We start from the raw sequence: 25171 nt of genomic DNA, 5'->3' as shown, positions 1-25171 counted from the left end.
CACACACACACACACACACACAGATTACACTAGATTAACCTGGCTAAAACATTTCACTGAACTTATGATGCGACTCAATTCGCCTACTTGTACTACGCCCTAAAAGTATGCACTCTTTTTGTGAAGAAAAAGTGCATATTGCAGAAGAGTAGACAAGCTTTGGGACAAATCACGTCATACAATTGCGTCTTCAACGGTTGCTCTCTGTCATAATTCTGGCTCAGTAAACTGGCCTGTCAATCATCTTGTCAAAGATAAAATCCTCTACATTACATTTCATCCTCTGTATCGTAGAGAAAAGCAGAAGCTCGTTGATCTGCAGTCGCGGGTCTTTCATGCGGAGGCTCTCCTCATATTAAATGTATAATGATGCATTTAAAAGTTAATGGCCAAACGGATCTTTATAAAAGTCCACATTGTTATTGCAGATTAAATATAACACGGATAACATTAAATACATATTTTTCTATCAGGTTAAACTTTGAATAGTCACTCAAACCTTTATCTAAACCGCATATCCGCCATGTTTTGTAGTTTTTTAACACTTTTTACTCGTGTTTGTAGTTCCTCCTCCAAAGCCCAATGGGTTGTGGGTAATATTAGCCGTTATAGTCATAGATATCATATAATAAAGGCTAGAAGTCTTGTCCGCGCTGCTGGCCAATGGAGGTCGACGTCCGCACACGGCGGCCATCTTGCCACAGTCAGCTCGCTCACTCGTAACATTGTGAAACATTAAACATTAACATTGTAACATTAAAAAATGGTGCATGTACTTTTTAAATAAACATAACTTGCTCAATTTTCTACCGATTTTCGAACGGGTTGGTTTGTTATAAACTTCAGAGATGTAGTTATGACACTGCATAGTTATGAATAATTATAATATTATATATTTCAACATGTTCAAGCATCCAGAATTATAGCCACGTTAATAACGTTTGTAAGAAACCAAACCGTTTGTAACTCCGTCAAGATTTCAGCGAGATAAGAGTATTTGTGTTCGTGCCGATCACTCGCCTTACAGAAAGCTTCCCTGTGACAAGATGGCCTCCGGTTGATGACGTTAGTTAGAGACTCCGCCGTAAGACATCTAGCCTTTATTATGCATATCTATGGTTATAGTGAGCACGGATCCACACTTCGAAAACCCACCGGAAGTAGTACGACCATCTGGGGATTTTTGACATACTCTTTTTAACATACCGTAATGTGCTTTGGGACTCACTTATTCTAATCTCACAGGCTGTGTAGTGTGGATAGTATGGACATTGAGACGCAGAGCTGGCTTCAAGTTCTTCTGCTGGTCAGTTTTCCAGCTGGTCGATCAGGTGACCTATAGATACAGCTGGGACCAGTATGAACTGGTCCAGAAGGAAAAATACATTACATCGATCAGCACTGCCCTCTAGTGACCATGTCTTACTGTCATGTGTCTGGGTTAGGAAACATCTTCAGATCACTGTGGTTGTAGATGTGTTTATCAAAGCTCTTATGCGTTTGTTTTACATTTGTACAGCATACAAGCCACTGTTTATACACTATAGCTGAGGCACGTACAGATTATTAGTCTGGTTACACTTTATTGTAAGGTGTCCGTGTAACAGTGTAATTCTATATTTAAGTACTGAGTAATATTAAGTAACTACATGTACTTACTATAAGTAGGATTAGGATTTGGTGGAGGGTTAGTTGCATGTAATTATGCATAATTTACTGGTTATATGTAACAGGACATTGTAAAATAAAGTGTTTTTACCATTAGTTTCAACAAATGATCAATGCAAAATCTTCCTAAAGACAGAGAGATGTAAGAAACACACTTTAGCATACTTTTAAAGTGCTTATGGAAATAATATATGCAAACTGAATGCAATGATTTTAGACTGCAGTTAAATGAAAAAGTATTATAGCATAAATTAAATGCAATTAGCTGGATTTTAGTGCTGCTTTTTTAACCAATTAAATAGAACCTAAATACATCTTTATATTAAATTTCATAATTACTCCGGTTGTCTTTGAAATCTTTGAAGCGTTTATAAGTAAACTAAAATATATTCTACTAAATATAAAATATACTCTATAAACTCTCATATCATGTATTTAAATATATTTGTAATTACACACTTGTAATTACTAGTTGCAATTTAATACATTTAGAATATATTGACTATTTTAAATGTAATATTCAATAACACACTACAGTTGAAATGATAGTTTCTTATCAAGTACTTCACATGTGCTTTATTTTGTTAGTCAACACATCAAAATAAGTGTGCTTCTTTAAAGTTTATTAAAACATAATGATTTAAAATGTACTTTATAGTAAAACTTTCATTTGAAATTATTACAAAGTGCATTCGGTTACACTTTATTTTAAGGTGTCATTGTTGCAGTGTAATTATATATTTAAGTACTGAGTAATAATGATTAACTACATGTACTTACTGTAGGGTTAGGTTCAGGGTTAGTTGCATGTAATTATGCATAAATATCTGTTATTACTAAGGACACTTTTAAAAAATGCAAGGTAACTTTATTTTACAGTGTACTTAAGTGTGTTAAGAAACATAGTCATGAAAGTGAACTTTAAGTGCACTTAACTTGCCTTTTATTTCAATAATATTATATTATCTGCAAGTAATAAAAAAAAATACTAATAAGGTTTGAAGAACAGTACAAGTGCACATTTAATACAATTTAGCACACTTTTTTTCACAAGGGAAACAAGTTTCTCCATTAATTGAAGTACATAAAAAAGGGCATTTAATCTAATTGGATGAGCCACATTTTTGACCTCATCAAATTAAACTCCTATTTATTATAGTACATATTACATAGTCGACCAATGAACCTAATTATTAATGATGTGTGAATTATTATTTAAATATTAATCTTTTAAATCAGTTGCAAATGTATAAAAGCAATACGCCACCTGAGGTTGTGCGTTGCAGTGATTTTTACCACAGTTAAAGGCATGCAATGTTTTACATAAAATACTTTTAGTTATACTGGTTGAAACTCTCTTCACATCCTGATAGCAATCAACTAGATTAGATTACTTTAGATTGGTGGTCACAGCCGGGGAAGGTGCACAACTAACCGACTCTTACCAATCAGGTGTTTCATATGGTGAACTAACATAGGGGGAAAATGCCACAAACTATTATAAAGTGACGCCTATCATTCTGAAAAATGTCAGCAAGCGTTCAGAAGTTGACACTGGCTCTTCACAATGCAGAGTAATGTAGTTCTGGAATATATATCATACTGGATGTGTATTATAATGTGTCTACAGCAAGTCAAATACTTTATTAAAACATTCATGCATCTCCAGAAAGAATGTTCACAGTGTTACAAAATGGTATTATTTTTTATTATTACACGGCTCTGTGAAATACTTGATTCTGATTGGTCAATTGCACCATCCAGCGGTATGTTATGTAAGGGATAATGTACATCTAGCCGGTTGTTATCTCAGAATAAACCCCGACAGGGTGATGACGAGGACTCAGGGGTGAAGCGGTCTTGCTTCAGCCTGAAGGGGTTTATTCTGAGATGACAACCGGCAGCATCTGTGTATCTTTGTTGCCGCATGTGTTGCTTAGCAACCTCTCTGGAACTACATTGCTTGACGGAGGAATAAATGTGTTATAACGTTATATTTTTGTTGCTGGTGTTTATTTTATGAATAAAATAAATATTAAAATGAATATTTGTATGGAGTGACCGTTTTATAAAAGCCATAAGCCCCTTGAAGCCGTGTTACAGTGGATTTAGAACAGCTAAGGGGGTTTTACTCTGCTCCGCGTCGTAGCTAACACCCTTTGCTGTTCTAAAACACAGCTTCGCGGGGCTTATGGCTTTAGTTATTTAGGTTTATTTTCCTAGAATGGGGCGTTTGCGTGATCAACAACATACAGTAGTATTGCACAACATTCAGTGGCACATGAGACTCAAATACAGAGTACAGTCCATGCTATTGCTAGCCTCTCCGAACATGCCTACTCTACCTTTAAGGCTTTTTGATTTTCTATATTATGGGAGGAATGTTAGACTCAAAACATTGATGTTAGGAAACTCGAATAATAGGTTGCTCATCAAAACATACCAAACGTCAATGTTCTGGCCAAAGAACGAGCAGCATCTCCAATCATCTTCAGCTTTACTCTGGGTTAGACTCTGATTTTGCGTGGTTGTTGAAAGCGTGCCGCTTTATATCTTTTCAGCTCTTAACATCTAAATGGCCGACATGAGGGACACACAAACCTCTTTAAATGTTGAAAAGAGGCGAAGCATTTCAGAGGCACACAGAATTTCTCATCTTGAAGGTAAAATTTCTTTTTAAATGGACGTTCAGTTGATGATTTGGTTTTGTGTTTTGCAGCGATCAGAGAAGATGGCATGCCGGGAGGAAGGAACAAAAGCATCGGGCCAGTGCAGGTACACACACTCTTTTCTCACAACTAAACCTGAAGGCCTGATCTCTGTTCTTCTATATCTTCTATACTTGGATTTCTCTTCATCAGAATTTTTTAAAGTCATAAATTACTGCCATTCAGTTTCCGGCATGTATTAAACCCTTATCAAGCGCCCCCCTTTTTTTTAATAGACATGAAAACGCACATTCTGAACTTAAATGGTTGTAATTCAAGAATGCTTTGGAATATAGATGTAAGATTGGTCTTGTTTTTAAGACATTTGGCAGATTTTTGTAGAAATGAAATAAATTAAGAAAGTTAAACAAAAAAAAAGTTATAGAAGTTTGAGTTTATGAAAATGTACAACGTTACATATTTAGTCATTCATATTTTATATAAAATATATATTTTCAAAACCTGGTGGACTCTAAAACTGGAAAAAAAAATCAAAGCCAAAAATCTGAACAAGTTGTGTTTCAAATTTTAGGTTGATATCTCAAAAAATAAGCGTTCAGTGAGATTTAGTTCGGGCGCAGTACCACACTTCTCCACTAGTGGACATTACTGCCCATATAAGGGCGCCTCCATTTCTGTATGTTGTTTTTTGTGATCTGAACCATTATTTTTACCATTTATGAAGTAGACATCCTATTCAGAAGTAGTATTGGAAGTTTGGCAGATTTTGAAATGAATTCAACCTCTAAGAAACACAAAAGATCACGTATGTGCATTATATCTCGCTGCCACATCACTAATGCTGAATCTATTATTATTTTCTTTATATTCAAAACATTTTCAGAGCTTTTTTTCTAAAAGAATCGAATGGATGCTATCTTTTGAACTCTTGGCATGAAAACAAACGGAGGTTTCTTCCATTCTTTCATGATTTTTCATGTTCATCACTATTTCAAAATAAAGGTCTGAACACGCCTCAGGAGTATGAACATATTCTTGTTGCAAAATGATAAATTACGGCTCCTCTGTAATGTATTTAAAAAATCAGTCACCAAATATGAAAACTAGAGATTGTAATCTTTCAAATGATATAGAGTTTGTAGGTTTAGTATAGGATATTACTGTTTTAAATATATAATGGCCGTGGCCAATATAAAGGGTCTTGCGCTCCTGCCCTCTCCAGTCGTGAATTGAGGAAATAGAGCTGATTAGTTTTGCCACAAATTAAAGACGAGTTGTGTGATAAGTAGCCCGCAGTGCCTTGTGAGCTCCGCTTAATTTAAAGATGTTAATTTAATTCGAGTCGTCGCTGTTCTCAAGGCCAGAGCTCACTCTTCTCACATCAGCTGACCTCATGTAATCATTGTGTTCAGCAGCTTTTCTGTGTGTGATTGGCAGCGCTATATGAATGTTTGTAATTCTCTTATACAGGGAATATGTAGTTTCGTGACATGCCTAATAATCCAAAACTTGTCCTTTGATACGGACGTTTGTGTTATGTTAGATTTTCTCCTCATCACTCTCATCATTAGGCTTCAGGCTTCATTCAGTGCGTTCGGTGAGCGTCAGCCTTGTTTATCGTGCTTGTGTTTGACAGGACAAAGCGTGTATAAAGCCGCCGCTTGTTAGTCCATGCAGCGCTCTTGCGTGCACCTGATCCCAGCGCTGGAGAACACGTCTTATTGACTCGGGCTAATTGCCTCTGCAACACACAAAGGTTTCTTCACCTTTGACTAAATAAAACGCTATTAAAGATGGCGCGAACTCATCAATTGAATTAAAAAGGGAATAAATTTTTATTGCGCGTCCTTGACTTAAACGCCGGTTTGTCTCTTTCTGTCGTGTTCGCATTAAGAGCTCATGGAAGTGCGCTTAATAGATAACGTCTTTCTGTCCCTGTCCTGTGTCTAAATCAACTACGAGATGAAATCGACAAACTCTCTTAAAGTACATCATTTAGTCAATCTTTACCCCTTTAAAACTCACCAAAATGACGTTTAAACGTTTTTTAGTTTATAAAAAACGGCTTAGATCGACAATTTTTCTTTGCGCAGATTTCGGATGAGGAGATTGAGCGGATCATGTCCGGACAGGAGTTTAAGGATGAGGCGAACATGCCGGAACACACTTGGGGAAACAACGGCGACAGTGACCACAGTTCTCCCGGCAACGGCGTCTCCGACGGCAACCAGCCCTCGCCCGTATCCACGCTTTCATCCAAGTGAGTATTCCCTGCGACTGTCCCCGTCCGCATCTAAAATAAAAGTTTGTGTTTACAAAAAATATGTGTACCGTGTATTATTACTTTGTATATATAAATATACACATATGCATGTATCCGACTCACTCATTCCAGAATTGCGGGTTCATTTCAAGTAGAGAAAGAAAACAATTTTTTTTTTTTTTTTTTTTAACTTTTTATTTTATTTTCATAGAATGCACTTTAAATGCAATATTTGCTGATCTTAAACTTGTAAGATTTTAAATATTAATACTGAACATCAATGTACTTCTAACAGAAAAATCTGTCAACTCTGTTATAGACAAATTGGGTCAAATATATAGTTAACAAATAACAGAGTTGACATTTTCCACCATTTTGTGCTTTAGCTCAAAATGCTAACCTCTAACCAGATAACGTTAGCACATGGCATGTCTAAAAACGTAATTTTATGGGTTTTTGCCATAATATTATCGGGTTTTTTAGAAGTGAATGAGATTCACTGCAATATCACAAAAACAGATTTGACAAATAATTAATCTACTATTGGTGTGTCCTAAACATTTTGTAAAAATGAATGAGAGAAGAATAATGAATGACCTCACTACTTTCCATAGTTTCCCGCCAGAGGAAGTGACATCACTTAGTTCAAGTCACATGCTTTTTCTACAAATGCTTTCGATTTTTAACAGAGGTAACAGAGTTGACCAGAACGTAGGGACAGACACAAAATATTTTTTTTTTCATTAAATTACAAATAATACAGAAAATATATATTCTATGCAATTGTTTGTATAACTTAATAGAGTAAACACAAAAAATATTTGAAGATTAGACTTGATTATTTCATGATAATTCAAGGTGAATGTATGAATCATGAGGCGGAGACAGTCAATAATTGGTGGAGTGGGAGTCATTTAATATTTCCCATTAAAAATATTTCCTAAATATACATAAAGCAATATTTTTTAGTGATAGTGTAATATAATGTGTTATAATTTAAAACTGAATCCAAAAAGTTTAAATTAAAGAAGGTTTACCTGGGAGACTTGAAATGCACCCCCAATTCTAGAATTACTCGTATATTTGAGAAATATTTGCATTACTGTATATAGATTTATATGTAATTTATAATATATATTAATTAGGGCTGTCAAAAGATTAATCGTGATTAATCGCATCCAAAATAAAAGTTTGTGTTTACATAATATATGTGTGTGTACTGTGTATAATTATTATGTATAAATACACACACATTCATGTATATATTTAAGGAATAATTGCATTTATATACTGTATATACATTTATATAATTTATATTATATATAAATATTTTATATATAAATATAACCAATTTTTCTTAAATATATACATGATTGTGTGTGTTTTTATATATATAAATAATTATACACAGTATACTCACATATATTATGTAAACACAAACTTTTATTTTGGATGCGATTAATCACGATTAATCTTTTGACAGCCCTAATATAAGTATTTTATATATAAATAACACATTTCTTAGATATGTACATGCATATGTGTGTATTTATATATACAAAATAATTATACACAGTACACACACATATATTATGTAAACACAAACTTGCATGTGATTAATCGTTGCCCAGCACTAAAAAAAAAAACTAATTTCCTTCAGTGACAGCCGTCGGCTGCAATGCACACGGATTTAAAGACTGGATTCCTGTGGATTGAAATAAACATGTGTTCTGACGTGTATTCCTCTTCCTGTCGTTTCTCTCGCAGCCGCTCTGTGGAGCTGAACGGCTACACCGCTGCTTTCAGGGAACAGTACATTGGGAATGCGATGGCCCAGCACTACCAGTTCCTGCCTCACCTGTTCGGATACGCCGCGCAGCCGCGGAGTCTGTACCCGCAGAGCCATACGCTCATCAGCCAGCTGGTGGCGGCGGAGGAACTGGCCCCGCTGGCTACGCCAATGCTCATCGAGGACGGGTAAACAACACCTCAGCCAGGCGCTGGCTACATTCACCCGGCTTTTCCACTCACATGCATGTATTTATTTAAGGCGAGACACTACAGGTGAATAGGGTAACATTTTAAAATAATAGATATCACCATGAACTTACACAAGTTCATAAAAAAAAATGATTACAAGTTTTTGAAATTTGTATATTTAATTATGCAAATTATGCATTTTCTCATTAAATATGTGCAATTTTGCATATATTTTCGGTAGATAGATCTGAACATATGATAAAGCCAGGTGCAAAATTCTTTTTTCATTTTGATTTACACACAAGATGAAAGAAGATGTTCAGAGGGATTTCAGGATATATGCTTTCATTACCTAGGAAATCAAAAATACTGTCCATAGCCTTAAAATATTGATTTTCGCCATATTTTTTTTATTAAAATGTCACATAAATCAGGCCAGGAATGATTTATTAACAAATCCCTCTGTAGATATCTTCAGAAGACTGCTAAGTGTATAACTGGAGAGTTTGGTGTACATCTGTGCTACATAGGCTGAGATGTTTCTACTGGAGAATTACAAAATACTAATTTTGAGAAAAAGGCATTTAAAGATTTGTTATGTAAAAAATTATACTTTTTTAGTGGAAAAAACTATTTACAGACACAATATCTCATCAAATCATGAGCAACAACAATACAAACCACCTAAATCACATCAAAACTTATAAAGGCCTTTAAGAAGTATTTGCAGGTATATACTGTATATATAGATTTATATAATTTATATTATATATAAATATGTATATTTTATATATAAATAACAATTTTTTATTAAACATATTGCATCCGGAAACGTATATTTTTCTTTACGTTTTGGCCTTCCGATCAAAAAAAATAAAACTAATTTGAACTACGCTATTACGACCATTAATGTCTTTCAACTTATATTTCATATACTAGTATATGACCGAAGCTATAGACGCCTTATGTAGCCCTGCCCCTTTCCAGCGCTCGTTGTCTTTTGTCTTCCGGTCTGTATTTTCACAGCGATCTCGCGTATTTATGAATGAACGGTCTACTGACATTTGTCAAGACATCTGCTTTAAACATTACAATCCTCATGATAACTTTCATTAACTTTACATTAAGTAAATCCACTTCAGAAGCTAATTACTCCTGGACAGCGATGCCATAGAGATACACAGAGCAACCGCAGAAACAGAAGTTCAAAGACTATATTCTAAAGATGGCGGCGCCCTCGTTTCTCTGGCGCATAAGGTCTATAGATTGTGAAGTTTAACATTTCTCGTTCTTAGTGGGGTTTTTTTGTTAGCTTACATATACAATTCAATTACTATACAATTGCTGTCTGTCTTTCTGTAAAGCAGTGTGTATTGTAAAAAGCGCTACACAAATAAATATATTAGTTGATGGCAGAAAGGTGAGACTCCTATTTATTGTTAATGGAACTTTTTTTTTCTGAAACGTTTTAGTTGGATGTCCGTCTAACGTTTTTTAATGTGCTAATCATGCTAACAATGTGGTAAATCATGCTAGCGATGTGGTAAATCATGCTAGCAACAATATTAATTGTGCTAGCAATGTGCTATATCATGTTAGCGACATGGTAAATAATGTTAGCAAAGTGTTAAATCATATTATCAGTGTGTTAAATCAAATTAGCAAAGTTTATTAGCAAAGTGTTAGGCTAAATCATATTATCAAAATGCCAAATCATGCTAGCAATGTGTTAAATCTTGTTAGCAACTTGTTAATCATGTTAGCAAAATGGTAAATCATGTTAGCAACATGTTAAATCATGCTACCAACATGCTAAATCATGCTAGCAACGTGCCAAATCATGTTAGCAACGTGGTAAATCATGCTAGCAATGTGGTAAATCATGCTAGCAACATGTTAATTGTGCTAGCAATGTGTTAAATCATGTTAACAAAATGTTGCTAGTTCAATCATATTGTCAAAATGTCAAATCATGCTAGCAACTTACTAATCAGCTAGGAACAGCCTAGCAATGTGGTAAATCTAGTTAGCAACTTGTTAATCATGTTAGCAAAATGGTGAATCATGCTAACAATTTGTCAAATCTTGCTTGCAACATGCTAAATCATGCTAGCAACGTGGACGTTGTGAAAGTTCAGAGAACATTCAGAAATAACATTTTCATAGCTTGATGGGAAAGGTAGCAAAAAGTTCTTAGAAAATATTTCTGTTAGCTGGGAAAGAAAATGTACTTAGTGAGCTTTTATTGCATTTTACACCAGCGCAGTAAAGATGATTTTAGTGTGGACAAGAAACTTTGTGCTTTGACACAAACACGCCGATTTCAAATGTATCCGAATTAATGTCAACGCATCATCGTTCAACAGCCATGCGGACCATCACTCCTTTTGCTATTTTTTACAGCCATAAAATGTATGAATCCAGATGCCTCACATAACGCTCTTTCTCTGTCCCGCGAAGGTATCGGGTCACTCAGGTGGAGCTGTTCGCGCTGTTGTGTCGGCTGGCAGACGAGCTTCTCTTCAGACAGATCTCCTGGATCAAGAAGCTTCCCTTCTTCTGCGAGCTGTCCATCGAGGACTACACGCGTCTCCTGAGCGCCACCTGGCAGGAGCTGATCCTGCTGGCCTGTCTGACGGTCTACAGCGCTCAGGTGCTCGGAGACCTCGCCGGCGTCACCGACAAATACACGCCGTCAGACGAGGAGCTGCAGAGGTACACACACACACTCGGCCCTATCACACACCGGTGCGACGCAAGTGTGTTTAGCTAGTTTCAGCCTGACGCACTTATCATTTTCTCGACCTGCATCATGTTGTTTAAATGGCAAATGCATTAGCACTCATCATGAGCGGCTGGTCTGAAAACGAGGTGTGTGTTCAGGCGCATTGTTGGCGCGTTGCTATTATGAGGAACTGAAGTAGACTGAGCAATTGACCGACTGAACCTGCTCTAAAGTCAACGGCGCAGTATTTTTTTAGTTATTTTAAGAGTGCGTAAGTAATATGAGCCTATAGGTCGTCCACAACGCGCTACAATATCTGTTTATCACACACACACACACACACACACACACACACACACACACACACACACACACACACACACACACACACAGGGCAAAGCTCACAAGCATGCCAAATATTAAAAATAAAAGGATTACAATGTAAAAGATTATTATTGTGCACATACAGATATACTGGAATCCGGCTTGTCCCGTATATGGTCTCGCTTTAACCTTACACACACACACACACACACACACACACACACACACACAGCTTTAACTTCACGCATGAGCAGATCAGCTTCCTCCTCGCTAGAGAAGCGTTCAGTTTTTCCGCTTACAAATTCTTCAATGTAAATAGTGAATCCGCCATGGCGCGAACACAACTGGCTTTTAAAGGGAATGGGAGAAGAGACTCTGATTGGTTTATTGCACGTTACGCCCAAAACACAAGAGAAAAGGGACACAACACAACACACCCATTACTCATTAAGAGAATAGAGACGACCCTTTTAGACCATGCCATTTTTCTCGTCATTAAAGGGTAATAACTAAACCCTGAAACCACTTTTTTAGTTAATGATCTGTAAGGCTGGGCCTGGGACTAGTGCTGTTCATTGATTTGAGTAAATGTTTTGACATTTGGGTATAAAGTGTTTTAATTCTGCAATATATGGTGTAAAGACGTCTGAGTGCTGCCCTCTTCAGGCTGAACGGTGGCTACTGCAGTTGAATTTTCCTATTGGATGTTGTGTGACGCATGATCAACGGCCCATAAGCCACGCCCCCACACGAGCTCGCGCTGCTTTGCTTTGTGAGAATATTCGTGTCTCCAATATTATTTATAAACATTTTAAAATCTGTAAAATGACTGAATATAAGACTGTAATTGTAAACGATAACGTAAACGATATTTTTTTGCCCTTGGTTCCTCTCTGCTCAAATATTGCCAGTGGGAGGAGTTCGGCTCTGACCAGGGGTTTAGTTACGCTTTAAGCTAGCAATAGTGGATTCGGACATGACCGAAGTGCACTTGCGCCGTGCGCTATAGACATGCGCTTAGATCGTTAAATTAGGGCTCCTCATGTCACCCACCTCTGTTATTCCCAGCTCTCGGGTCGAATCATTAAGAAGAACTGAATTAAAACTCGGACCTGAGGAATATCTCCTCCCGCTCTAGTGTGCTTGCTTTACATCACGGCAGCTCGACTGTTCTCCATGCTTCAGATACGCTCAGGCGTGTGTGTGTGTGTGTGTGTGTGTGTGGGGGGGGGGGGGGGGGGAGAACAGAGTAAACGGCTTCATCTCGTGTCTGTCTGACTCCCTTTATTTCTCCTCAGAAATCTCACACAGGTTTTTATGGCTTCCTAGTGTGTGTTTGTGAGAAACTATTAGAAAAGTGCTTTTACAACATTGATAAAACATTTTCCATTGTTTCTGGGTTTTTTTGTTTTGTTTTTTTGTTCCTCCATTACAGATTCATTATAACAATTTGAGTGAAAAGCTTAATATTTTTTTTATGACATTATTTGTTAGATATAATATATATTTTAGCAGTAAATAATAGTTTAATAATGCATTTAAAATTATTATTCAAATAAAAAAAAATCTTATTTAAATGATTGCATTAATTTCTCTGTGTGTGTGCATCTGGTCGGTAATTTTTTTTTAAATGTTTTGGAAAAAGTCTCTTATGCTTATGTTTGATCAAAACATTTTTTTTACTTATTACAATTTACAATAACTTTGTTTTACAATGTAATTTATTCCTGTGATCAAAGCTGTATTTCCAGCATCATTACTCCAGTCTTCAGTGTCACATGATCCTTCAGAAATCAGTTTAATATGATGATCTGATGCTCAAGAAACATTTCTGATTATCTATCTATAAATTACAGAAATGTCTGTCTGTCTGTCACACTGTTTACTTCTGAATATTATATTTTATTCTGGTGCGCTTAACATTATCGCTACTGTGTAATAGTAGCCGATGCTATTCACCAACTACACATTATATCATATTCAATGCGTTCACAGTCTCTCTCACGGCCATCATTTAGTTGCCGTTTCACAAACTGTTTGCTCAAGCGTAGTGTTTTCTCAGAGTTCACCGTGTAGCCGCGTCCTCAATCGTGTAGTTCAGTTTTCCACATTTATTTTATGTCATAATGTCAGTATCAGTATTTGCTTCCTACCATACGCAAATAATAATGTCACTGAACGGTTGCTGTGTAATTGTAACAATGAGCACTCACACACCAAATCAACACACACAGAAACTGATTTTGCACTAGTTATTATAAACTTTGAAAACTTTGCTTAATTTTTTTATGCAAACCGTGATTATTTTTCTGTACAGGAATCTTTAAACAGAAAGTAAACAAAAAACAGCATTTATTTAAAAAAACTAAAATCTTTTGTAACATTATAAACATCTTGTTGTTGCTTTTGGTCTGATTCCATGTCCAGAGCCGTGCTTCATGTACCTGTAGCCTGAAGAGTGAGATACTAGAGCTGACGTGGAGCAGGGGAGTGTGTGTGTGTGTGTGTGTGAGTGTGTGAATTAGTCTGCGATCCCCTGACCTCTGCTTGATCTCCTGGATAGATTTACTGTTGCATGCTGGGCCGAAACGCAGGGCAGGAGGTGTGAGGTAGTGGAACGGGGCAGGTACACGCTGAAGGTCACGACCCAGCGTTAGGGAGAGAGTTCAGAGCCACCGGCGTGAGTAAAGGAGAGCGGGAGACGAGCGCAGAGAGCGATCCGGTTCAGAGAAGTAGATGGTCATGAGGTCTGAGCGGTGCTGGGTGAGCCGTGGCCTCATGACGTAATTTAGCACCAAGATACTTTATCACTGAACCATTATATACGGTCTCCCACTCAAATGTGTTCTCATTATCTCATTAGTAACATAAATTAAGCTCATAAAGTCAGGTTTAATAGCTCACAGGATGTGCACGTATGGATTCAGATGATAAGATTTCTCAGAAAGCGGGTTATTAAAAGCTCTCGTGTGTGTGTGACGGCTCCTGTGAGAAGAAGGTTCACAGTCACACCAAGAGCGATGACTATAACTATATCGTTCTGTTTACTCTTTAAATGCGTGCGCTCGTTACTGCAGGATGGATTCTGATTGGCTGGCAATGTTTTTATCGTTCATCATCTGGATAAAATCGTTATGAAAGTGATTTCAACTATATAATTAATATAACTGTCGTTATCATTATATTTGTGGTGTGAACTCTGCTATTCTTTAATATTGAGAACGATTTTTAGAACTATATCTTTATCTGTATAGGCTAGTTATTGTCATTAAAGGGCTGGTTGATTATGATTTCACTTTTCTAACTGTAGTTAGTGTGTAATGTTGCTGTTTGATCATAAACAACATCTGCAAAGTTACAACGCTCAAAGTTCAGAGCAAAGGGAGATATTTGCTTTTAAAGAAATAGTTTTTTAAGGACTACAACAAACGGCTGGTAGGAACTACACGACATTCCTCCCGGGTTAGTGACATCACCAACCCTAGAATTTACATAAACCCCGCCCCCGGGTCCGCGATTTATAGATTATCAAGACAGAATATGCTAATCAATGACTAGGAGATAACTACACATAAGCTTCATAAATTCATCAACTAACCATTCAGAAATGTCCTGTTCTTCTACATGTTGTCACTTCTTCTTGAGTCTCTCCATCATTGTCTGACTCTGGTTTGAACATAAACATTGACATTTCAGCTGAAGCTCCGCCCCCTGTGCCGGGAGCAGCAGCTCATTTGCATTTAAAGGGACAGACACAAAAATTTGTTTTTGCTCACCCTCAAAAAGTGACTTTAACATGCGATATACAAATATCTGTGGGGTATTTTGAGCTAAAACTTCACACACACACACACACACACACACACACACACACACACTCTCTGGGGACATCAGAGACTTACTTTACATCTTGTGAAAAGGGCATTACACCACCACTTCAATGTGAACGGGCCTTTTCTCTAGTGCGCATATTCAGCATTAATCATCAACGAATGTCATTTTGCGTAACGATTGAGCTGTGGTATTCATCGCTGGTTCAGATATTGTTCTCATCAATCAATGCTGTGGATAAAAAAGGGACCTGTGAGGTCAGCTGTGAAATCGGCCGTGTATTGATGTATTGTTTGTGTGTGTAGTTTCAGTGAGGATGGGATGGAGGTGATGGAGAAACTGATATATCTGTTCCGTAAGTTCCACCAGTTGAAGGTCAGCAATGAAGAATATGCCTGCATGAAGGCCATCAACTTCCTCAACCAAGGTAAACGCCACTGACACGCATTCATTCGTTCATCACAACAGACTTTACAGGGCTGGATCTTAACGCTTGACTGAGACAAGAGTTTTTTCTAAGGGGAAAGTGAAAGAGGATTTTACTTGCCTGACCGGACAAGTAGCTCGATTAAAACGTCAATAACAAACACATCAAACAAAAACTAAGGAATCACCAAAATTACATAGTTTACAATAATGTGTGTGATGTACTGACACTGTTGAGGCTCGCGCAGACAAATGGAAACAAATGAGTCCAGCTCACACAAAGAAACTCAGTTAATATGAGGTAAAAATTGTAATTTTGTGGAGTATTTAAAATTATAATATATGATACAGTTAAGGCGAGACACAGCAGGCAAAAACTTTTTTTTTCACTGGTCAATTTTGAGATTTTGGGCTATTTGTCTTCAATAACATGTCTTCTTTCAGACTTGTGTTGGAAAAAAGTCTGAAATATACATTTAGGTCTTTATTTTACTGCACTTTGTCTATTTGCGTCTGTAGATTTCTCATAAATTCATCAAAAGTTGGCGTTATAAATCAACATCTCTGTCTGCTCCTGTCATCACACACACCGCTGGACGGCTCTCTCTCTCTCCTGTACAGTGCTGTTGGATCCAAATATGGTCATTTCCTTTTTATCAGCAACCAATCGTGAAAGTAAAAGTGCTGAATGAGCAATCTCATTGGCTTATGATAAATCTTTAAAGCTCGTTTTCTCAAAATGACTTTTCTCTCATTCTCCAAGTCTGAAATCTCCACTTCAGTCGCACCGATACACGCCAAACCTTCCAGTCTTGTGCCTAGTTATATTATGAAGACATTTACAGAGGGATTTGTACATTTATTATTCCTAGCCTGATTTATCTAACATTTTATTGCAAAAAACATGATGAAAATAATTTAAGGCTATTAACAGTATATTCTGATTTACAGGATAACAAAAGTAGATATCCATAAATCCCTCGGTATTTTTTCCCCATCTAATATGTGAACACAATGAAAAAATAATTTTTAACCTGGCTTTATCCAATACTCAGATTTCGTTTTTTAAAATATATGCAAATTAGTGCATATTTAATTAGATATTGCCTAATTTGCATATTTAAACATTAAATTACAGAAAACTTGTAATACATTTTTTTCTCATCTTGATGTAGGTAATCAACTGGGAAAGTTTCATGGTGATTTCTGCTAGTTAAAATCACACAATAAAGAGCGCCGGTTTCCTGAATACCATCATGATTGAAAATGTGACACTGATTTCATTCAACAGTTCAATAAACAAGTAGTTAATATTACGTTACTTACATTTTCGATGTAATATTGAGTGTTTTTGCAGCAGTTGAGTGAAAGATTCAATGACTCATTCATAAACTGCCTCGTTCTTGACGAGTATTAAAAGTTGCATTTTTTCCATAACATTCCTTATTTCTATATGTACATTTTCTTTAAACAATCTCATAAAATTATCTAATGCAGTTGTAATTGTTCAGTGTAAATGATTTAATTTGATTGGTAACAGCCTTATAGTGTCTTATTATTCTAATTGAATTTATTGATCACATTTAAGAAGTTGAATAAATTATATTTGCGTTACGTATGGTGTGCTAATGCTCTTCTGGGCTGTGCTGATTATTGATATTGCATAAAAACTGGCCACTCAAACAGATATATAGAGAATCAACAATATTAGAGGCGTAATATCAAAATGCCGTGACATTGTGTTTTTTAAAACGTTGTTTAATTTCCTGTACTGTGATATTTCCTCATGTCCAGATATCCGTGGTCTGACCAATGTGACCCAGCTGGAGCAGTTGAACAAACGTTACTGGTACGTTTGTCAGGATTACACGGAGTACAAGTACCCTCACCAGCCCAAACGCTTTCCCGAGATCATGATGTGTCTGCCAGAGATCCGCTGCATTGCAGGTAAGAGGAGAGACGATAACCCTATTGTGTGACGTATACATCGCAGTGAAAAACTCAGCTGTTCTCCACTGGTATTTCAGGGAAGCTGGTCAACATCCCGTTGGAGCAGCTCCCCCTGCTGTTCAAGGCAGTATTGCACTCCTGTAAGTCAAGTCTGAGCAACTACAGGACAGGCTCCTCCCCCTGCGTGACGAAGGGCTCCGCCCCTGCCAACTAAGCCCCGCCCCTCCCTTGAAAACACCCTCCCCATCTTATTGCACGGGGGCGGGTGTTATATTTGGGGGCGGGGCTTCCGGTACGCTCCTCCTCCTCTCATGAATGTGATAAGAAACTATTTTATGCATTTTGTTTAGATTAGTGTTGTTTTTTCTCTCTATTTATTACCAGACAGAGCTGAATGTATGTTGATCCACACTGTGCACATGCTCCTTTTCAAATGAAAATGCACAAAAAGCGCAGTGGATTTCACACGCTTCAGTCCAACTGCGATATGTGACGTGTAACCACTGATCGGTTTAGGTTTTATTTTATACTTCTATTCGCTTTCTTTTGGGTGCTGATAGGGACAGATAAGTATGAAAGGAAATGTTTTATTGAAAGACTACCTCAGGAAGAAAACCTTTCTCTCTCTGTCTTGCGACGCTCCGGGAAGTTTCATTTCTGCGGTCCTCGAACACGTTCAATAGTCGTGTAACCTCTTCAACGCGTGGTTTTTATTTTCCTATGCAAGGCCACGATGGAGAGCGTGATTGTTTACACTAAAGAGAGGTGTACGCGTATGTTTCACAATCATAGGCTGAGGACGAAGTGAGGATTTTCCTTGACCACAGAATGTGTGTGTTAATATTGTTTATGTTGATTTCTTTCTCTTTTTTTATTGTTTTGACCAAAGTGTTATGCAAATCTGGAGGGAAGTAAGCCCTATTTCTGGGGAGAATCAAAAGAATACTTTCTTATTTAGTATTTTCGTCTTGCTTTCCAGTACAAATGAACATTCTTAGATCAAGATTAGGGTTGCAAAGGGGCTTAATATTTCCGGTAAATTTTCAGAAACTTTCCAAAAAATCGTGGAAAGTTTCCCATAAACCGTGGAAAGTTTCCAAAAATCCTGGAAAGTTTTCTGGAATAAGATTAGGGTTACAAAGGGGCTGAACACTTCCCGTAAATGTTTTAGAGACTTTCCAAAAAAATCGTGGAAAGTTTCCCATAAACCGTGGAAAGTTTCCAAAAATCCTGGAAAGTTTCCAAAAATCCTGGAAAGTTTTCTGGAATAAGATTAGGGTTACAAAGGGGCTGAACACTTCCCGTAAATGTTTTAGAGACTTTCCAAAAAAATCGTGGAAAGTTTCCCATAAACCGTGGAAAGTTTCCAAAAATCCTGGAAAGTTTCCAAAAATCCTGGAAAGTTTTCTGGAATAAGATTAGGGTTACAAAGGGGCTGAACACTTCCCGTAAATGTTTTAGAGACTTTACAAAAAAATCGTGGAAAGTTTCCCATAAACCGTGGAAAGTTTCCAAAAATCCTGGAAAGTTTCCAAAAATCCTGGAAAGTTTCCAAAAATCCTGGAAAGTTTTCTGGAATAAGATTAGGGTTACAAAGGGGCTGAACACTTCCCGTAAATGATTTAGAGACTTTCCAAAAAATCGTGGAAAGTTTCCCATAAACCGTGGAAAGTTTCCAAAAATCCTGGAAAGTTTTCTGGAATAAGATTAGGGTTACAAAGGGGCTGAATACTTCCCGTAAATGTTCAGAAACTTTCCAAAAAATCGTGGAAAGTTTCCAAAAATCCTGGAAAGTTTTCTGCAACCCTAATCAAGATACATGTACTTGAGAAGCAAAACGACTTAGGATATTTAGTCTTGTTTTCTGATTATTATTTTTTTACCAAAATGAAGTGAGTTTAAGGTTAAACGAAAGAAAAAATATCTGTCAGTGGGTTCAGAAAAATCAATCAGAAATTTATTTTTCTGACCTCATTGGCAGTTTTTTTCTTCTTGTTTTAATCAGAAATATTTAATTTTAATACATTATTTCATCAGAAACGAGACTGTCATTTTCGCTTGTCTTGATTTAAGAAAGTTTGTACTGGAAACCAAGACAAATTCTAAGGAGGAAAATCTTTTTTTCTGCAGTATAAAACGGGAAACTCCATTCGGTTTGCACTCGGTCCGACAGAGAAAAGTGGTGTGTGGGCTTAAAATCAGAATTTCCCATTTCACACACACTTCAACTATTTATCAGCTAAAAATTTTGCACTGGAGAGATTCAGTCACTAAAATTGTCTATCCGATTAGTTTGCAATGTTCCCAAACCACAATAAAGGGAGAGAAATGGATTTCCTCACAGTCTCGCTCGGCCCGATCTGCTTCCCTCACGTTTTAAACAGGGTAAAGTTACTGTTTTTTTCTAATTCACTCGCATCCCTCTCAGATTTACTTGTAGGTTTAGTAGTTTGTAGTATTCCGGACATTGTAGGTCCTTTTTAGAAGTTTTCTTTTTATGAGTTCAGGGAGGGGGGAGTGTTGTTGTTGTTGTTGTTGTTTTTTTAAGGGTATTTTGTTTCAGGTTTTGAGTATCAGATGCAGTGAGTTTTAAACACAATTCGAGGAAAAATAAGAAACCATAACAAGCCATCCGACGCCTTTGCCGAGGCTTCTATCAGTGGATGCGCTCATCTTTCCAGACATTCCAAACACGTTCGATATGCGTCGAGTAATGTTTACATATTTGCACCAGACAATGACAAAAGGGCCGAAGTAAAGACGCACGTTCAGCTGGTAACGGCCCGTCTCGAGTGCAGCTAAACCACCTGTTACCGCTCTGTCCGTACGCCCTGAATCCTAAACGTTTCATCCGTCGTGTCATCATCCATCCCCTTCATCGTGTACGTCGTTTGCTGTCGTAGATGTGGTGAATGTTTTGTTTTAGAGTGTGAGCTAGCTAAATGTCAGACTAAACTCCTGATACTGGGGAAGAGTTTGTTACAGGTAAAAACTCCAAAACACACCGACGTAGACTGAGATAATACGCATTTGCAAGCCATCGGCCACGTCAGAATAGTGTGGAAGCTTGTTTACGCCACAGAATAAAACATTTTAAAATACTTTTTATCTCACAATTGCGAGTTTACATCTTTATTTCTCAGAATTGCGTGATATAAAGTATAAATTGCGTGATATAGTTGCAATTGCGTGATTTAAGTCAGAATTGAGTGATATAAAGTCGTAATTGAGTGTTATAAAGTCAGAATTGCGAGAAATAGTCACAATTGTGTTATAAAGTCAGCAATCACGTGATATAAAGTCGCAATTCTGACTATATCACAATTGCGACTTTATATCACGCAATTCTGACTTAATAACAAAATTGCGACTATATCACGTGATTGCTGACTTCATAACACAATTGCGACTTTATTTCTCGCAATCTCAGAATTGCGTGATATAAAGTTGCAATTGCGTGATATAAGTCAGAATTGCGTGATATAAAGTTGCAATTGCGTGATATAAGTCAGAATAGCGAGAAATAATGTCATAATTGTGTTAAGCCAGCAATCACGTGATATAAAGTCGCAATTGTGTTATAAAGTCAGAATTGCGAGAAATAAAGTCAGAATTGCGATACAAACATGCAATTTTGAGAAAAACAAGTCAGAATTTCAAGTTTATTTAGTCTGACTTTTTAACGCAATTCTGACTTTATATCACATTTGCGACTTTATAACACGGGCTTCTGTCTTTAACACACAATTGCTACTTTGTATGGTGTAATTTTGACTTTGTAACACAATTGCTGCATTATATCACGCAATTCTGACTTTATAACTCGCAATTGCTTCTTTATATCACGCAATTCTGAGATAAAAAGTCGCAAATACCTTTTTTATTTGTCACTCTGTGGCGGAAACGAGCTTCCACAGAGTAGAGAGGAACAGCCTCGTTGCGTTAAACACCACGTTGAGTTGGTCTTGTATTCCGCGTTGCACCTGGAGTCAGACCTGCAGTGTGTCCGCGGGCCTTGAAACTCAGGAATATCTCTTTTCTGGCGGGTTTGTGTCTCTGGCCTTTGAATCTCGTAGCAGAGCCACACTCCCCATGTAGGCCTTTTTGTGTTCTTTCAAAGCGTCCTCGTTTGTTTCTTTTTTTTTATTATATATATATATACATTTTTCATTTGAAACTACCTCTTTTGTGTGTCATCATGTAGCGTGCTTTCATTAAGGCAAAGTATTAATGGTTATTTATTGGTTTCAAAGCACCAGTGACTTTGTCCTTCTCATATGCCATTCTGGAAACTTCTGAGATTGAGAGCGTAGTTTCCACCGGTTCATCCGCCTCGAAGTAATCGTTCATTTCTGAATGTGTGTGATATAAACATCCGATGCTGCTTCACTCTTCAATGAAGACTGTTTCTCAGTGCAATTATTACATGTGAAATGAACAGTATTATATTCCTAGTTGTAAACACTGTTTGTGAATTGTTTTCATGAAGAATGTTTTTCTTTTCTTTTTCTTGTCTGTATGATGTTATTTTTTTAGTTCTCAACTGTTTACAAGTTTGTCGTCAGTCCATCGTGATCATGTTGATGCTTTTACACTTTTTTTTTTTTTTTTTTTTTTTAGCCAATCAGATTTCTTTCACTTGATCGTTACGGGTATCCTGATTGGTTCTTGAAAGACTATCAGAAAAAAAAAAAAAAATGCTGTCGTAGCCAGAGAGCTTCTTTCAATCAGTTCTCTTTGGATGTATTCTCGATCCGGTGGGAAGAAACACTGGTGAATGTTGGGGCTTGAGCAAACCGTACAGAGCCAGACGAGAGCTTTCCGCGCATGGGTGATGATCTCAGGGAACAGACGCGCTCCTGAAAACCCCAAATCAACACGTGACGCCTGTCCGTTTGTTTTCGGGAGTGACGTCTGAGGTGCTTTTCCTAACCCATGTCACAAACCTCTTCTTCTGCTCCTCTGACTTTTACTACCTGTGAAGAATGTGACCCATGTGTGTTATAAAAGCATGTGTAGAATGTTTTAGGACTTGAAACCAAATAAATGTGAATCTTATGCAACTGTGAAACCACGTCTTGTCGTGTTTTGTTGTTCAGCGTTGCTGCATGAACCATGGAGAACGGAAACGTACATCTCAAATATAAGAAATCTGTTCTGTTGTTTCTAACATTGAATTAACCAAACGCTCGTTTTAACTTCTTTTTGAGAATAGAAATGAAAATGCACTATCCAAACTGAGATGCTTGTAAATGTGGAATATAGACCTAGTTTGGTCTTGTTTTAAAGACACTCAGCAGATTATTGCTGAAGTGAAAAGTTATGGAAGTTTAAATTGACTGTAAATCAAATTTACTGTACAAAATATTTTTTATTTCATATAAAATCTATATTTTACAGAATATGTTTTACGATAAAATTACTATAAAATCAAAGCCATATGTCTAACCAAGTTGTGTTGATATCACAAAAGTTGAAGTTCCCATGAGATTTTGTTTAGGCGTAATACCAAAAATAGCCACCGGGTGACACACATTCCATTACATTTTTTTATGCATTCTCCTGTATCAGATTAATACATTTCTGTCCAAATGTCCCTTCTATCACAACATATGGAACATTGAGACTCGGACCTTTCCGACGATATGTGTTTTGTCAAGATTAGAAAAGGTTTATTTGTCTCATATCTGATGTAAGGTTTTTTCTTTTAGTTCCTCATCACAGTGCAACAACACCAGAACCAAGGAATTATGAACATTCACACACACATAAAAAAACTGAATATAGAATATAATAAACTATCAAGAAATGTGTGAATAAAATAGAAAATGAATATAGAATATAGTAGAGGAAAGAATAGAGCAGAGATTTTGTGTGTGTGTGTGTGTGTATGTATGGGGGGAGGGATGAGGGACAACTATACAATGTACTATACTGATAATAAATCAAAGCAATACATTTTTCATAATAATCGGCTGTAGCCCAATTTTTTTTGTTCAGCCCTGTTACCACATGACACCCCCCCCCCCACACACACATGACCACATAACCCCCCCCATGAAATAGTGACATTCTTTAACACTCTTCAACCCTATAACCCAAAATATTGTATATTATAATAATTTAATATATAATTTGGTCCTTTTATATGGCATTATGGGACGAAAAGTAACAAAATTTAAGTTCAACCCTGTTACGTAGTCGTCACTGTAAGAAGAATGATCAAATCAATGACCCTTTATTATAATAAACAAACAAACTGAGTGACGTAATCATTTACCTGCATGTCCCCTATTCTGGCTGGCATAACTTTTGTATTTCATTTTGATCAAATTATTAATTTTAAAGTTTACATAATATTTATTGCTAGAAAATAAAATCATGTAAATGAGGGGTTAATACTGTATTTAGAGTAAAAAAAAGTATTTAAGATTTTTCAATAAAAAAAATGTCATTCAAAATTCCATCAAATTTAATTGAACAATCCCTACATATTATTTATACTATGATTGAATAATAAAAAAATGGACCATTTAGTTTGTGTTTCGCATTCATAAATATAAACATTTTCTTTTTTTTCTTTTTTTTTACATTTTTGAATACAAATCACATAAACTAAATGCTTCATTCCTTTGTTCCACTAAAATGAACAAAAATTTGACTAAGTTGTAGTTTTTTATTTTTTATTAATTCATAATATGTAAGGATTATTCAATCCAATTTGATGTTTTTTTACTATGCAATTTATAAGGGTATAAATGGGAGAGTATTCCTTAGTATAAGGGTACTAAGGAAAAATAAGGGTTAATTCATTTCACATTTTTTTTTATTTAACTGCAAAACTTGCAGACCTCAAAGGACTGGAAAGGAGCACTATTATTTCATATTTATCTGAGTTTCCCACTTATTTGGGCGATGAACATGTTCTGAAGGTCAAGCACCTGCTCAGCGTTTAAAAAAAAAAAAAAAAACGTTTTAAAGAGTTTTGTACATTATTCATGTAACGTGCCCACTATAAACACAATGAGATATTTTTCATAAAGACGTGTGTGTCTAATCTCCTCCTCCAGGTTGGACTGATATCATGTTGACCTGTCCTCACGAGTCAGCAGATTCTGCGGGTCACTAATAGAGTTGAGCTTGACCTCTGCGGTGTCCGGCGTCCCCGGTGAGCGTGAGCCGGACACACTGCAGTTTCATCATTTAACACAAACACAGACCAGTGGCAGCTCATCACTCCAGCACAGAACAACCCCGCCGCTGTGGCAGGATCAGCGATATTAACACTGATAGTGCCGGCTCCGTGAACTCCGGTCGTGTAAACACACGCCTGAC

At 36.7% G+C, this 25171-nt stretch overlaps 1 protein-coding gene across 1 annotated transcript in view; it reads left to right on the top strand.

Moving 5' to 3' along the window:
• nr6a1a (nuclear receptor subfamily 6, group A, member 1a) overlaps positions 1-18441 on the top strand; it is a 36352-nt gene extending 17911 nt beyond the window's left edge. Inside the window, exons 3-9 of the mRNA XM_079638373.1 lie at positions 4388-4443; positions 6431-6597; positions 8368-8577; positions 11041-11295; positions 15766-15887; positions 17681-17833; positions 17914-18441. Of these exons, the coding sequence (XP_079494499.1) occupies positions 4388-4443; positions 6431-6597; positions 8368-8577; positions 11041-11295; positions 15766-15887; positions 17681-17833; positions 17914-18050 (1100 nt within the window). The 3' untranslated portion in view covers positions 18051-18441. The remainder of the gene's footprint in view (positions 1-4387; positions 4444-6430; positions 6598-8367; positions 8578-11040; positions 11296-15765; positions 15888-17680; positions 17834-17913) is intronic.
• Positions 18442-25171: the final 6730 nt, after the last annotated feature.

This window comes from Phoxinus phoxinus (genome assembly GCF_949152265.1).
Source record: "Phoxinus phoxinus genome assembly, chromosome: 15".
Taxonomy (NCBI): domain Eukaryota; kingdom Metazoa; phylum Chordata; class Actinopteri; order Cypriniformes; family Leuciscidae; genus Phoxinus; species Phoxinus phoxinus.
The sequence above is the reverse complement of the archived record's forward strand: the minus strand, read 5'-3'. Positions and strand labels throughout refer to the sequence as shown.